The following is a 17,205-nucleotide window of genomic DNA, read 5'->3' as shown; positions in this document are numbered from 1 at the left end:
CAGGAACATCACATTGCATTTATATTTTGCTAAATTGTCTATGTACAAACCATCTTACTTTCAAAAGAGTTATCTTTATCATTTAATGACTTCAGGATGAAAATATGTTTTACATTCATGTTATCTAAAATGGAACTGGCGTTAAGTCCTCATGGGCTCACGCAGAGATGACAGAAAAGATGAGCGGAAATAGGTTGGAGAAGAGAATCTGGGTAAGAGACAGGAGGAAATGGGCTTATTTATTGCACCTGAGACATGGTTGAAGGGTCTCCGTTTTTGCAACATTCATGATTATGAAAGTTTAATGTGAAACCGTCTAACAGGGTTTCAGAGAAACCTAAAGTGTTTACCTCACTTGTGATATTTAAAAGGTGAGTAGATATTTAGCTATCTATTTTATAGCCATCCCTGGCAACAGAGAATGTATTAGATTACTTTCCATGACTAGTTTTATGTAAAGAATGGTACCCATCTTCCACTAAAGACCCAAAATGGAGAAGCAAGATTAAATGGTGATAAAATACGATGCACTCAAACAGGATTTATTTAAAAAAAAAAAAAAAAAGCAAGTTCTCACTTTGGAAAGCTAAGCTAAGGTTTGTTATATACACAAAAATTGATCACTGTAGATTTCATAAGGCAGCTGGCTTCAAGGATCTCCAAAGTCCTTTCCATGTCTAAAATTTGGTTCCTAGTTTCAGGAAGAATAACAAGAGTAGCCTAAATGGTTAGTGATACACATTTATTATGTAATGATATCAGTAAAATGAGTTTACTAAATTCAGCATATTAAATGGGCTGCAAGTTCAATCTGTGTCCCGAATGCCCCCCAGCAAGAAAGGGGATAGATAGACCGTCCCTTGCACTTACTGGCTCCAAGGCCAGGGGCCCAGCCCATTTCCCAGCATGCAGAGAAAGAGAACTCAGTTGCTCTTACTGCATTAGTTAGTTTTGTAAAGGGATCAAAGGCAGACCCTCAACTAATACTTTCGACAGAAACAACCTCAGAACTGTTAAGTGACTTAAGTAGAATAATAGGAAAATAAATTAATGGTAGGATTTGTGAAAATACATAAGTAACTACAAAGCTCCATAAAATCTCATTTACCATTTGTGGCAGGTAGGACAGACAGTAATATCACAACCATTTAGTATAGGAAGAAAGTGAAAGGGAATTTAGGGCTTTTTCCAAGGTCTCATAGTTGTAATAAACCTGAATTTGGATCTTATGATGCCAATTCCTATGCTTTTGAATCCCTGTGTGTTTTTAAACAACTTAACCTGTTAATCTGTTTGAACGTACATCTGTTTCAATAGGAAGTTGAAGACTAGACCAAGCTTTTTAAATATCTGAAGACAATTCATGAATATTTTACAACTATCAGAGTTGTCCGAGTATTTAGAATTTGATTAGAACAAAAATATTAAGAGTATTGAATAAAATATTATATCATGTCAAATACATTTCTTTATATATGTAAAAGAAACCATGTGTGTGTATGTATATAGATATGGTTTAATATACATAGAAACAAAATTGAGCTAGAGCGACACATGCAGATACAACTCATCCCAGTCTGTTATCAAACTGGAGGAAAATCCTATGAACAAAGGCAAGTAAGACCAGGTTGATGAACTGTGTATGTCTTACTTGAAATGAAGCAACTCAAAAGAAAGAATGCAGTAAATTTATTCAATCAGCCAAAAATAAAAATAAGTAAACAGCAACCTATTGTTAGACACTGTGAACAGAACTCAGGCAAAAATGTGTTGTCAAGATAATAGCCTAATAGAGACAGCAAATTAAATTGCTTTTCAAGTTAATCACTTAGAAAAATGAGCACTTATCAACGAATTTTTTGATGCCCAAAAAATGAAATTGTGCAATATGGGAAAACAACTGACTAAAGTCACCACTGGAAGCCAAATTTAGCCGCCCCCCCAACATAAGCATTATGCAAATGTGAGACCAATGGAAATGTTAGCTGAAGCAATAAGTTATTTTCCCGAAGGAAAAGAAAAAAAACTCCAGAAAATTTAATTTTTTAATGAAAGTTTTCTTGTATATTCAAGTAAAGGATCACATCAAGAATAGTCCAACTTAAAAATTTTAAACAATCAACACATCAAAAATCATGTAAGGTTCATCAAAAAGCTTATCTGAATTATAACAGAGAGAGTGAGATAGAGAAGAGCATTTCAATCATTTCATTGTGCTGGTGTTTCTTATTTACAAAATTAATCTTCCTACCAACATATAGAAAGATTAAAATGTTTTAAGCCAGAGTACATTTATGTCCGGCAAAGAGCACACTGGCAATTGCTTGGCAAACAAACAAACGAACAAAAACTACACAGAAAGATATAATGTAGACAGAAATATATAGATCTATCTTTCATCTCTATCTATCCATCCATCTAGATCTCTCTAGCTAGCTGTCCACCCACCTGTCCATCCATCCTATCCCTGTATCTCCATCCATCCATCCACCCATATCTATGTATCCATGTACCTATCTTTCAGAGAGAGACTCTTAGAAAGTACATAGCAATTAACATATTGGGAAATTACAAGATGCCCCCCTTGACCAAACTTGAGTCAGCTTCCTCTGAGCCACCTTCTACATGAGGCCTCAACTTTTGGACTTCTGTCTCCATCTTGGCATCACCCAATTTTAGCAAAAATCCTGCTAAGTCAGTTTAGCAAGAGTCCCCACCCTACATGTCTAATCACCCTCAATACTGATCATTCCTCATCTCCCCATTGGGATCTAATCACCTTGGCTTTCCTTCAGTAAGAATCCTAACATGTTAGTTTAGGCAGAATCCTCATTCATTTCTGATATTTCCTCTTAGTAATTTTCCACCCACTGACTCCCTCTCTCTGCTCTTGGTTATAATCCCACTTGCCTAGGCTGCATTCAGAACTGAGCCCAGCTCTGTACAGAGGTCTCTTTTCCCCTCTTGAAACAATGCTAAATAAAATCTGTTTTTACCACTTTAACAATTGTCTAGCTCTGGATTTTCTTTGGCAGGGGTTATTATTTTTTGTTGTAAAGAATTAGAACTCTCAAATAATAATGATTAGCAATTTTAGTGTTTTTTAAAAAGATTTTCAGTGTCTTTTCATAACTATTTCATTTTTATCAAAATTGAACTGGGGCAGCGGTAGTCTAGACAGGCATTTTCCCCCCTTTCTTCCAGGTTACAAAATTGAGATGTGGAGAGGCCAGAATCCAAGAAAATAAGTGTTGGAGCCAAGGTCTCCTGATGCCTAACCCTGGACTCCTTCTGCCAGGTCAGAGACACTTCTCTAGGAGTTGTGAATCAGAACACCATCAACTACGATTTCAGAAGACAAAATCATTCTAGTATGTCTGGCTGTTGAATTAAATTTGTGCCCAGCAATAAATTAAATAATATGGATGTAGAAGTATAGAAAAAATCACAAAAATGCAAAATTTGAAAGGTCCTCAAAGAGGAAAAGAAACAAATCTAGGCTGGTTTATAGGTTTATAGTCAGAAACTTCTAGATCTGCAACCTTATAACTATGTGACTTTGAATAAAGGACAGAGTACCCAGATCACTGTGAGAATTTTAATATAAAGTGCCTGCCTCATTGCTTACCATATGGTAGGGGCTCATACAAATTTTTCACTTTCCTTTATCTCAGAAGACACTTTGCTTTAATTTGTCAACTGCAAAACTAGGTTTTAGCATCTGCTTTTTTTGCAATAATGATTTAAGATATATTATCTAAACAAAAAGGACAACGGAGAAATTTGAAAGAACACATAATCAAATTCTAGTATGCATACATGTAATATAAATATTAATGATTATGTTCAGATTATGGAAAGGAAAGAGAAATCAGTGTGTTTTGGCATGTCAAACATGTGCATTAAATGATTTCTAAGTTTAATTCTGCTCTCATATTATATTATTGTGGATGGGAGAAAAGGGAAAATTCTTACTTTATTTCCACCCTTTTCCTCTTTCTAGAATATTAGCTAAAGTTCCAAAATACTGTTTGGACCATGTTTATGAATGGTGGTGGGAGAGGGGAAATTTTTTTTTTAGAAAATCATGTTCCCAGGTAAGATATTCTCTTGCACTCTCCTCTATCCTATCAGCTAAGATTTTAATGGAGGAACGTCTTTCTCTGCCTATAGATGTCACCCATAGGGGTGATAACAGGACTGGGCCACTTCATGGAATCTCCACGTAGATACACAACATTCAAACTTTCACAAAATATATTTTACACTATTAGCCACTGTGATATAGAGGGAAGATTGTCAAATGCAATAAATTCCAGACAGACACTGTCCTAATCTAATCTTTCTCATTTTCTCTTCATTTGAAAATATGCTTGAAATCGCACAGTGAATCATTTCTGAATCTGTCATCTAGCCTGGGGTTACCTGAATATGGGGAAAAAGACATAACGGAAAAAGACCTCCCCATAATTCATCAAGGGGAGGTAGTTACTTCATTTGCTTTATAGATTCCACAAACATGTGCTATATACTGAAAATTCAATGAATTGTCGTGGTGAACTATAATTGATTTCCATTTAACTTTTGGAAGTTGATCTCCTGACACAGGAACATCTACATATAAACAGTGAAGGCCACTGCCAAAACTTCTGATATTTAACATTTGTTAAATCAATGTCTCTCTAAATACCTTCAACCATTGACTCCATTAGTTCCATCTTTAGGTCAATAGTGACAAAAGCACTTGAAATGTTAAAGTTGTTTTATTTTTTTCTTCAAGTCATACTAAACTCGTTAAGGCATATTAAACTGAACATGATGTGGCTTCATTGATAAGAGATCAGCACTGTTACCCATGCCAGCAAACCAAATAACTTTTAAAATGTTAAATTTGGCATTTATCAGAAAATGATTACCAATGGACATTTTGAGAACCAAGAGTGATAAATTTTACATGTGCAATTTTAACATCAGCCTAACTACCTAGGTTAACATCCCAGTTTCACCGCTTAAGAGTGGAGACCCTTGGATACGTTACTGACTTTTCCAAGACTTGGTTCTCTCATTTGCAATATCTGGATGTTAGTTAATAATACTTAAATCATAGGATTGCTGTGAAGATTGAAAATGCTAATCCATTTAAGCATTTGGTCTGGCACATAGTATAGGCTACGGATGACAAGTAAGGTAAGTGAGGCTGGTACTAATATTTTTTATCACCTCCATGTTACAGATGCAGAAATAACACCTCAGAATAGTTAAATTGTTTACTTAAAGAAACACAGATAGTAAATAACGTGCCCAAGCTTAAAATATCAGTTTGATGTCCTCTATTCTCTTCCTTTATATTAAACTTCTTCATTTAAGCCCATAATTTGGTTTACATATATTATCTGAATCATAAATGTTTTTGGTTAAATCTTTTTCAAGATGAAGAGCAATAAACCCATGTAAAATGGAAGGTGCCAAATACATGTAATCTTTTAAAATGTTCTGTGAACTCATGGATTATAAAAACATTGAAAATAACTCAAGAAAATTTCAACTTTGAATCAAATATATATTCATCAGATATACTAAGGAAATTGGTTCAATTAATGGTGGTTTATCAAAATAATTCTCTTTCATTTTCTTTAAGATCTTATATGGAATTATTAATCTAAATTGTAATTACAGACCTGACTATATTGAAAAGTGATCGCAACAGACAAGGCTGTTTTAATATTTAATAATCACACTTATGAAAGAAGTGGCTATATGCCAATTAAAGCAACAATTTTTTCATAGTGGGAAAAAGAAACCCTGAATGTCAAAACACTTACTGCAGCTTGCCGATGAGTGTTGGACAATATTCCATGAATCTTCACTTTATCTTTTTCCATTTGGTCTATGTTCACCCACAAATCCCGGCTGGCAGAATCAGATGGACCATATATCCGAGATATATAGTAATTGTGGTCTGTGTCCTCCTGTAATAATAGAGAATAATATATATCAAGAACAGAGATTTTGTTCTTAAAATTCTTTTTTAAAAAAATCCTGTTGAGGAACACTCATACACTGCTGGTGGGACTGCAAACTAGTGCAACCTCTGTGGAAACCAATATGGAGATACCTTAAACAAATACAAGTAGACCTGCCATTTGATCCAGCAATCCCATTATTGGGCATCTACCCAAAAGAACAAAAAACATTCTATAAAAAAGACATCTGCACCTGAATGTTTATAGCAGCACAATTCACAATTGCAAAGATGTGGAAACAACCCAAGTGCCCATCAATACATGAATGGATTAATAAAATGTGGTATATGTATACCATAGAGTACCACTCAGCTATAAGAAACAATGGTGACATAGCACCTCTTGGATTTTCCTGGATAGAGTTGGAACCCATTTTACTAAGTGAAGTATCCCAAGAATGGAAAAATAAGCACCACATGTACTCACCATTAAATTGGTTTCACTGATCATCACCTAAGAGCACATTTAGGAATAACAATGATCGGGTGTCGGGCAGATGTGGGTGGGGGAGGGGATGGGTGTATACATACATAATGAGTGCGATGCGCACTGTCTAGGGGATGGACACGTTTGAAGCTCTGACTTGGGGGTGGGGGGCAAGGGCAATATACATAACCTAAATTTTTGTACCCCCACAATATGCTGAAATAATAATAATAAAAAGAAAATCCTGTTGAACTTACAAGTGTTAGTAGTATTCAAAATAACCAGATGATTTAAATAACCTTTAAGGGAAGTGAATTAAGATGAAATATAAATTAGTAGTCTTCCTGAGAAGAAACTATTAAATATACAAAACTTAGAAGCAAATATATATTCTGTGTATCACAGTACTATTAGAGATCTCATTGTCACCTATACAAAAATGTTATTTTTAAAACTATTGAAAATCTGAGCTATGATTGAGTGACAATAAATTCAACCTCTCTTCTTTAAAAATAAGGTTATATCAGGGCCTGCTTTCAGTTAATTGTCTTAGAAATTGAGATAATAAATTTTTCCCTTTAATTTAGGTTTTTAAATTCTATTTTCATGTGAATTCTCATTATTGGCGTTACCATGGTACCTGTCATAAAGCCTTTATTTGTCATGTTTCCACTCAATGAATAGATTTAAATGTTGTAAAAGACAATTTTGATGATGAATACCTAGAAAAAGTCATATGATTCTTGGCTAATTCCGATTGTAATTTTTTTTAACCATGAAATGCAATTGTGCTTATCAATTTGAGGAGATACTAGATAGAATATATTTTGAAACATTCAAGTAAGTGTAAGAAAAATGTTGAGTAAATAGAAGGTCTTTGTTTGAATAATAAAGTTTGGGATGTGAATTTTGTCTAAGTCATTTATTATCTAAGTGCTAACTAAATAAAATAAAATTATTTTTGAAATCCAGTCTAAACAAGGATCCCATATACTTTTTCACAAGTCATGAGACTAATTATATATAAAATTGATTACAGAAAGGAAAAGAATATTCTAAGTTGTCTTCTAAATAGATTTTGCCTCATGACCAAAATAAACAATATGACCAAAAATGTAAATGTTGAAAACAGTGATAAAATGTTAACAGTAAATTGTTGCTTTTTAAAAAATAAAAATCCTAGGTATGCCTCCAATTAAGCTCCTGGTATCACATACAAATTATATGTACACCTGTGATGAAAGAAAAGGAAGTTCTGCAGAAAAAGAAGAAAAAAGTAGATACAAAAATAGGAGCAGAATAAGATGCAACACGAAAGAGCTTTGATATCCTGATGGGTTTCTAAGCCCTCCCTTCCAGAACCTCCTGACACTGATTGAGTTCTATGAGGATATAAAGCATGTGTTTGTGTCTTCAACATGTATGTATTTAACTCCCCCCTGCTGTCTCGCTTTGCCACTGGAAGCTTCAGAGGTAGGTACCTTCCTCGACATTAGGCACAAGGCATTTAGCACATGTCATCAAACTGGCCACAGTAGTTGGTGGACATGCATGAGGACATAACCTAAGAAGGAGAAATTACTGAGACACTCAGGAGTTGAGGTAGAGAGGAGATAATTTCCCTTATTCTGATTGCTGAGATGTGTAGGTGTGAGACTTGGAACCATTGTCCATTTGGCTACCATGAGGAAACCCTGCCTGAAGATAAGGCAAATACATAGATAAAGACAGAATGTAAACACTGCAGAGAAAAGGCCAGATCCCTGATCAACTATATCTAAGTGTGACTTACTGCTAGACTTGTTCACTTGGATGAACCATTAAATCTCTTTTATTGTTAAATCACCTTGAGTTAGGTTATGGTCAACCAAAAGAATCCTAATTGAAAAACAAGTTTCTCTTACTTGCAAGCAAACTTAAGCAACATTGAATAAGGCAACCTTGGCAGATTTACAAGTCTAGATAACAAACATCTCTCATTCTATTACTATTCTAGGTAATCACACAACAGAAATGGCAGTTTGTGTGTAACCTGCTAGAAATCATCAAGTATCAATAGCAAATGATGATGTTTCATAAAGAGTGGTTTTAAAGAAAATATTCAATGAATTTAAATAAAAATTTTAAATTTTTATCCCTATTACTACTATTATTATAAAGAGTTTGGCAACATTGAAGTTAAAGATATAATCTTTAGATGAATTATGTAAAAGATTCTATGATGCTGCCAGATTTCCATACAATTACTAAATAGACATTCTCTTTAAAATTTCAAACTTTCAAAATAGAGTTCAGTATAACTGTCAAAGTCAATATTTGTAAAATGACTTCAGCATTTTCCTCAAACCCTGATTTTCTGTAAGTTAAGTCTTGAAGTTGTCATAAAAAACAAGAATATCATCATATTTTAACAATGAATTATCTGCAAAAATATATACGATTTTATCTCATTACAAAATACATCACTGATATGGCTATGTGAAAATACATCTTCATTTTTACTTAAATCAGAGCTGCCAAAAGCAGCATCACATCTTTGAAAATACTAGAGCTTGGTATCTGACTTCTATAGCCTACACTTGCCAAGTTGTCATGGCAACTTTTATTCAAAGAGGAAGACAATTTATTGTTTACTTAGGAATGCAGAAACACAGTCGTTAAATTCCAGAGAGGTGCTTCTCTCAGATATTCATGAAAGCCATAAAATAGATGTTTCAAAAATGTGACATTTTAGCACTGCTAAATTATTCAAACCACGTCTTGTGCTTTTTTTAGGAGTAATGGTACTTAAAGAGCTGTCAAAAGCCACTTCAGGTACAAAGATTTTCATTTCTGTTCAAAAGCAAACTATTTCTAAAACTATAGAAAATAAAACAAAACACTACTGTGATATGCCCAGTTGCCAATTCATTTAGGAAACCAACTGTTACTGAAAGTAGATGGCACAGCAGGTGGCTATAAATCTTATAAATCCGTGTTTCTCAAAAATGCTTGGAAATGTGCAGCTGCAGACAAACAGAAGACATATACCAAAAATATAGACGAAAAAAGTCATGAAAACTGTAGCTTAGCCATTCTGCAACAATCAGTCTATGTAATGCCTAACGCAAATGCTGCTTTCTTTTCTATCATAGGTGTTAAGTTGATTTTATCATGGATAATTTTTTGTGACTGCTCACACCAACTTATGCAGCAATGGCATTTGAGCTCCAAATTCATTTCATTGAGAACTAAATAAAAGAAAATGATCAAGAACATATTGCATGGCCATCACTGTGCTAGACATTTGGCATACATGGACACATAAAACAAAAGTTCTTAGGTAAGGTTTTTTAGCATTGGATCAATTGGATACCTCTTGAAGATTGTTCCATAATAAATAAAGGAATATTATAATTTGAAGGCTTCTTGCGAGGTGTTAACAAATATATTACATTCTTATCAGAATGATTTCACAAGGACCATGCAGTTCATCGAAAGGTAAAGTTAGTTTTAAATATTACATGTGAATATTATACTCCTCAGAAATAGCTAAAAACCAGTTTTCTTTAAAAAAAAAGTAATGTTGATATCAGAAATCAAAAGGACATGGTAAAATATCAAGAGGAGGAAAAAAGTGAACTGACAGTACTCAGGTAAAAAATTACAGAGATGAACCCATTTGTAGCTGAATAAACATTATATATTACCAGTCAGAACACAGGAAATTATCCTAAGATACAAACAACATGAAACAGAAAAGAGCAATGAGATCAATGTCTAGGACAAACGTTATGGACTAAATGTTTATGTCCCCTCCCCAAAATTCATAAGTTGAAGCCTCAACCCCCTATGTGCATGTATTTGGAGATAAGTTCTTCATGGTAGTAATTAAGATTAAATGATGTCATAAGGATGGGGCCCTGATCTGATAGGATTAGTGCCATTATAAGAAGAGAAATGAGATTTATTCTCTCTCTCTCTCTCTACCATGTGTGAGGACACAGCAAGAAGGCAGCTGTCTACAAGCCAGGAAGAGAGCCCTCAACAAGAACTCAATCTGCTGGCACATTTACCTGGCACTTTCAGCCTCCAGAATTGTGAGAAAATAAATTTCTGTTGTTTAAACCACCTAGTCTATGATATTTTGTTATGGCATCCCAAGTTGACAAGACAATAGATCATCATATAAATTATAGAAAAAAATGGAGATCAAATACATATGGAGTTGGCAAAGAAAAAAATTTAAATATATTACGGAAAAAACATTTTCTAAGATAAAGAATTCAATCTGCACACCATGCCCCAAGAAAATTTGCAATAGTATTTTGAGCACTATAAAATTTTCAAATGAGGCTTTCCATATATTAAAAAAGAAGAAGTCTTATAGGCATCTAGAAAGACAAATTATCATTTAATAGTCTGATACCTTTCCATGATATCCAGTGTAAACAATGTTTATATAATCTCAGAGAATGAAATTGTGACTCGAGAATTTTTCCCCAACCAAGTTCTACTTTAAGTATAAATGCAACAAGCATATTTCTTTTTATTTTTTAATTCTTTTAGAAAGCTTGGCAAGTTATAACAACCATATTTCTAATGCATAGAAATATGCAGAAATATACCACCAATGAGAACTTCTTAAAAACGCAATACCTAATTATACAATCAAATCAACCAAGCGGTAAATCAAAGTACTTATTACAAAAATAGATCTATTAACTGTATATTGCTCTATATGGAAATGGAGAAGCTGTTGCAAACATTTTGACTGAGCACTGACTCCATGGAAATTGGGTAATAGGATAATTTATTTATTATGGTTATAAATCAGAATGAAATTGCTGTCAACCATGAAAATATAAAAATAAAAGTCTAATTATCTAATGGTTTATAGAGGTAGTTGCTAGATAAATATGAACGAATATAGTTTACAAAGTAGTAAACTAAAAATTTTAATTTTTAAGGTAACATTTTGAGGCAAAAGTCTGAAACTTGTGGCCTTCAGGTTGCATGGATGGCACCAAAGTTCAACAACAACAAAAAAAATGAAATTCATTATTTTCCTCAAATATAGCACTCATGCTATAATATAAATTTTACAAAATTATATCAATCCAAGTATGAACTCATATACCCACTCACTTATCTATTTTTTCTGATTATTTTTCAAAAGATATGTGTAGAAGATATTTATCATATACTGACTAGTTATTTCTATGTGCTAGGATTTAGAGAGATCCCTTCCCATCTGTATTATTTGAATTTTTTATAAGAAACACATTATGTACTACCAGTTTCTTTTCTTTTTCTTCATATAAAACATTACAAAATATGTGAAGACATCCAAAGATATCAATTGTTGATCCCTGGAATCAAACCACCAACATATATCAAAAGACACAAGGTCATATGCAATATACAGTTAAGAGTTCTGTAGAATTTCTATAATAGGTACCTTGAAAAGTTCTTAAAGAAGAATCCTTTAACATACTATAAATAAGATATTCAATGTAGAGGTTCAAGGGCAATAAGTTTGAATCTTTATAAAGTGATTTTTTGTTGTAAGCATTTTATGGAAACATCACCAAATCATCTCTCTTCTTGGTTCACTCATTTATGTAGAAACTATTCATTCATGTGTCTAAGGTACAACATATTATTTGTGAGAACCATTTTGATAGAATGTGTGGGATGCAATACTGAAGAATTATTCAACAGTATTGCTAGATCTTGGCAATGATTATCATTCAATGAGACTTTTAAGGAATCACTCATGTTTTCCTTTCAGTTGTTGTTCAAGTTAGTATAATCTGCTGGCTTATTTCTAGGACATTTCTAAGGATCTCAAAAAGGGGCTGTAGACTAGACACACAGCTACATTCTGACAGAGAGGTGGGTGAGGGATGGAAGGTCAGGAAGGATGTGGGGAGAGGAGGGAACAATGGTTTGGTTGAAGTCATTAAATTTAAGGCAGGCAGGTGACCTGATCTCTAGTTCTCACTGGCTCCATCACTAATAAGTTCTGTCACTTCACTGAGGTCGATTATCCATTTAATTCATTTCAGTGTGAACTTTCCTGCACACAGAATTCCTCTTTTGCCAGAGGTCAAATCATGCAGAGGAAGGCAGGAGTCTCGGACTTAGAGGAGCTACCCAGCGGAATGAGTGGTGGCTCGCATTTGGGTTGGGAGTAGACTGCGTGGAAAGTGAATGGAAAATGATATGAGATAAAGATCCCAGCCCCGTTCCCATCTTTGCCAATCACGTAAGAAGAAGGTGACCTACATGGGGTGTGGTGTGGGTAGGTACTTAATTTGTATTACATTTTAATTAACAAAAAGTGAATGATAGTATTTAGTTTTCTTTCACTGAGCTGCCAAAGAATCAAAATAAACCAACGTATTTAAGTACATTTGAAAAACATATGTGCAGAACATAGAATGTTCAATATTATTAAATCAGCCCTAGATAATTTCAGCATGATAGGAACAATTACATATTATCTTTGAATAGCCTTCAATATCCATCAGCAAATACTACATAATACCTTCTTCAGATACTAAGAACAATTACATGGGGGTATACAATTCAACTTACTATTATAGTGTTAGAAGAATTAAAATTAATCCATCTATCTCCTGTTGGTTATATCAGATTATTGATCTCATTATGCACACTTTTTACATAGTTTTTCAGTTGTTTACACATACTTTCATCATTTCCCTAAGAATTTTTACTGACTTGATCTATTTGTAGCATGGTCTACCCTCCCAGCATAACTCATGTATGACCTTTTGTAGGCATAATTTATTTTATCAATTCTTCTAAGAGTTTACTTAAACAACATCCGAGAACATAAGATTAGTAGAGTGATGTGTGTGTGTGTGTGTGTGTGTGTGTGTGTGTGTGTGTGTGTTTGTAGGAATTTATTGTAAGGTCAAAATACTGTGCAACATATAAAATATGGGATCCTAGCAATGTTTCCATTATAAAAGTTTCCGTTTTCCCTGTAACAATTTCTCTCACAGATGAGACTGTTTGTCATGCTACACAGAAACGGGTGAAATATAGGTCCAAGAAAGTACAGCATACTTATTTGTGAACTTTCAAAACAATAACAAAATTAAGACTCCACAATTCAATGAAGTGATTACCCAGAGCTACAGGCATTTTGAGGTGTGTCAGCATGTATTTATGTTGGTTCATTTATTAAATGAACTAGAACATATTTTCCACCTGGGTAGGGTATACCTTTATTTATCTAACCTCTGGTTAAAACTTTTAACTTTTATAACAATGATCCCAGTAGACTATTCTGAGGTGTGGTGTGCTGAGATAGAAGAGGCCAGAATGAGAATTGGGGGCAGAATTTTGAATAAATTATTCATATCTCAGTTTGTCTTTTATAAATACTACCAAGTGAGTTAGAGGCCAAACAGTGGCCTCTAAGGAGGTGGATCAACAAATTACAAGGGATTTCTGAGGGCTTCAAAAGTCTAACAAAAAAGATGTCATTGAAAAAAAGTGTTTAAAATATGTATGAGATTTCTACTAAAATGCATAAAATTAGCATTAAAATAATGTAGCTCAGAAGAGATGTGAGTTGAAACACAGGGTCTGACTCTAAATAGCCACTCTAAGTTCTGGGCTTTAGTCTATATAAGGAGTTGAACTAGATCTCTCTTAAAATCCCTTTCATCTAAGCTCCTAAGATCTTTGGCCACAAAGCTAAGAAGAAGTGATTACTAGGTATAGGTCAGAACCCTCTTTGCCTGACTTAAGTGATCCTCACTAAGAGAAACAAAAGTGTGCAGTTTGAATAGCCAGTGCAGTGGTACCACTTCAATAGGTACATAATCATCCTTGTTGATAAGTTGTAGATTGGCCTCAAGTTTGGAGGCAAATTCTCAAAAGTGTTGCGGGGGGGGGGGGTATAAAAATCCCTGGAGATACCATGCATTATCTGTGCAAACTGAATAAATTATGAATCTTGCATATGTGTGCACTACTGTTTTTCAAATGCACAATATAATTGTGGTGGGTCAGATGCATGTTCATTAAACAGTACCACTGAATTTCTCTATAATTTTTGGTATTGTGTATTTTTTCAATCCACTGGAAATAAACAACTATGGCATCTACCCAAAGGAAAAAAAGACATTCTATAAAAAAAGACACCTGCACTAGAATGTTTATAGCAGTACAATTGACAATTGCAAAGATGTGGAAACAACCCAAGTGCCCATCAATACATGAGTGGATTAATAAAATGTGGTATATGTATACCACAGAGTACTACTGAGCCACAAAAAAACAATAGTGAACTAGCACTTCTTGTATTATCCTGGATGGAGCTGGAGCCCATTCTACTAAGTGAAGTATCAAAAGAATGGAAAAACGTGTACCACATGTACTTACCATCCAATTGATACTAGTTGATCAACACTTATGTGCAGATATGTTAGTAACATTCATCAGGTGTTGTGCAGGTGGGAGGGAGGAGGAGGTGACGGGTATATTCACACCTAATGGGTGCAGTGTACACTGTTTGGGGGATGGGCATGCTTGTAGCTCTGACTCGGGTGGGGCAAAGGCAATATATGTAACCTAAACATTTGTACCCCTATAATATTCTGAAATTAAAAAAATATATAGTATAGAGGGCTTTAAAATGTGCCAATAATCAAAAAGATCATCATAATTTAAAAATGTGAAAATATCTATTCTAGATTTAGCATCCATGACAGGGCCCCAAATTGGGTACTAGCTACCTACTGCCTTCGTCATCTCGGGCTGCCATAACAAAACACCATCGTAGACTGGGTGGCATAAACAACAGAGATTTATTTCTCCCAGTTCTGGAAACTGGGAAGTCCAAGATCAAGGTTCCAGTTGACTCCATTTTCAGTGAGAGCTCTCTTCCTGGCTTGCAAAGGGCTGCTTTCTCACTGTGTCCTCACAAGGCAGGGAAAGAGTTCTCTGGAGTCTCCTCTTCCTCTTATAAGGCCACCAATTCCATCAGATTAGGGCCCCACCTTTATGACTTCATTTAACCTTAATTACTTCTTCCCAAAGTTCCCAACTCCAAATACAGTAACATCAGTGGATAGGGCTTCAACGTAAGAATTTGGGGGGACACAATTCAGTCCACAGCATGTATGCACAGTTCCTTTATTAAGTTAAGATTTGTAAAAAAAACCCCTAGATATATTACTTTGGAAAACTCATGTCATTTTCTAGTACTAATCAAAACTGCCATTCAAGCTTTCTAATATAAGCAAGCTTTTGGAAAATCCACACAGATCTCTGTCTGGATCTACTTCTTACAAAAAAATGTGAACCAACACTATTTATAATTTTAAAATTATGAACAGATTTACTCAGGAGCAACTTCTAAAAATTATAACTCAGTTAATAATTTCACATAACCAACCTTTGGGGAAAAGTCGGATGGTTTCTTTCTACCAACTGGTGACCACTTGGGCAACAGTCTCTTTTCTAAGTTGTTACTGTTCAGTCTGGAATTTCAAGTGATAGGTATCAACGTACATTTTATTAATCAGATTTTTTTATACTATTACTCATTTAATGTTAAAGAATGAAACTATTCTTGAGCCTTTTTTTTTTTCTTTTATTGTAGCTTCCCCTTGTCTTCAAATTCTTAGAATATTAGATTCAGGCAGTGATTAACAAGCAATGTATCAGCTGTAAATAGAATTTTGCTGGGGGATTGACATCATTTGCCATATTTAGAGTTAGAATCTAGTACTAATTTACCCTTCTGCTCATCATTTTGGAAATAAACTTAACTTTGGGGGCCTTTATATTCAAGATTATAAAATGGAAGCTATAATAAATATAGCCAATGTCACAACACTGGAGCTAAGTCTACTTGAGATAGACATGTGAATATGTGTTAGAAACTATAAAGTGCTATCAGATGCTACTTTTGTTTTGTTAACACAAATACAGTCATCCATTGATTAGTGATGGGATAAGTTCTGAGAAATTCATTAAATGATTTGATTGTTGTGTGAACATCTTAGAGTACCCTTACACAAACCTAGACGGTATGGCCTCCTACACACCTCGGCTAGATGGTGTAGCCTATTGCTCTTAGGCCTATAAATCTGTACACATGTTATCATACTGAATAATGTAAATATTTGTGTATATAAACATATTTAAACATAGAAAAGTTACAGTAAAAACATAGTATCATAATATTATGGGATCACTATCATCTATCATGCTCACTACTGACTGAAACATTGTTACGCAGTGCATGACTGCAATCCATGCAAACAAAAAAACCTTCAAATGTTCTATATTTTTATGCTACTGACATTTATTAAAGCATGAGTTATCCTCAAATATCAGATCATAATCCATTATAAACACAGTGGGCAATGTTATGCAGCCTCTAATATTGGAAAACAATTTTGACAAATAATGATATTTTGAAAAAAAACCCTTCCTTTTTATTGAATTTTATATAATTGCCTTGCCTCTAAGCATTCCATTTTTATTATCAGAATGTGTCTTAAACAGAACAGCATAGAAAAAATAGAAATCAAGGAAATAAATTTGCCCATTAATAGCATATATCAAATTATGCTAGTACAGAGAATTACACTCTAGAGAAAATAAAAAGATAATTTACTCTAACCTAAAGAAAATATTTACCTTAACCTAATTTTATGAAATTACTAATATTTTTAATAATAAAGCTAGTTTCCTAATGTGTTAATTATCTATCTAATGGGATTAA

General features: G+C 34.0%; 1 protein-coding gene across 4 annotated transcripts in view; it reads right to left on the bottom strand.

The window, feature by feature from the left end:
• Positions 1 to 17,205, bottom strand: part of PLXDC2 (plexin domain containing 2) — a 374,582-nt gene that overhangs the window by 177,704 nt on the left and 179,673 nt on the right. For all 4 annotated transcript variants that reach the window (XM_045534450.1, XM_045534460.1, XM_045534432.1 and 1 more), the window contains one exon: positions 5,823 to 5,969. In XM_045534450.1, coding sequence (XP_045390406.1) covers positions 5,823 to 5,969 — 147 coding nt within the window. The remainder of the gene's footprint in view (positions 1 to 5,822; positions 5,970 to 17,205) is intronic.

Source organism: Lemur catta, chromosome 1, assembly GCF_020740605.2.
Source record: "Lemur catta isolate mLemCat1 chromosome 1, mLemCat1.pri, whole genome shotgun sequence".
Classification (NCBI taxonomy): Eukaryota; Metazoa; Chordata; class Mammalia; order Primates; family Lemuridae; genus Lemur; species Lemur catta.
This window is presented reverse-complemented; position numbering and strand designations above follow the sequence as displayed.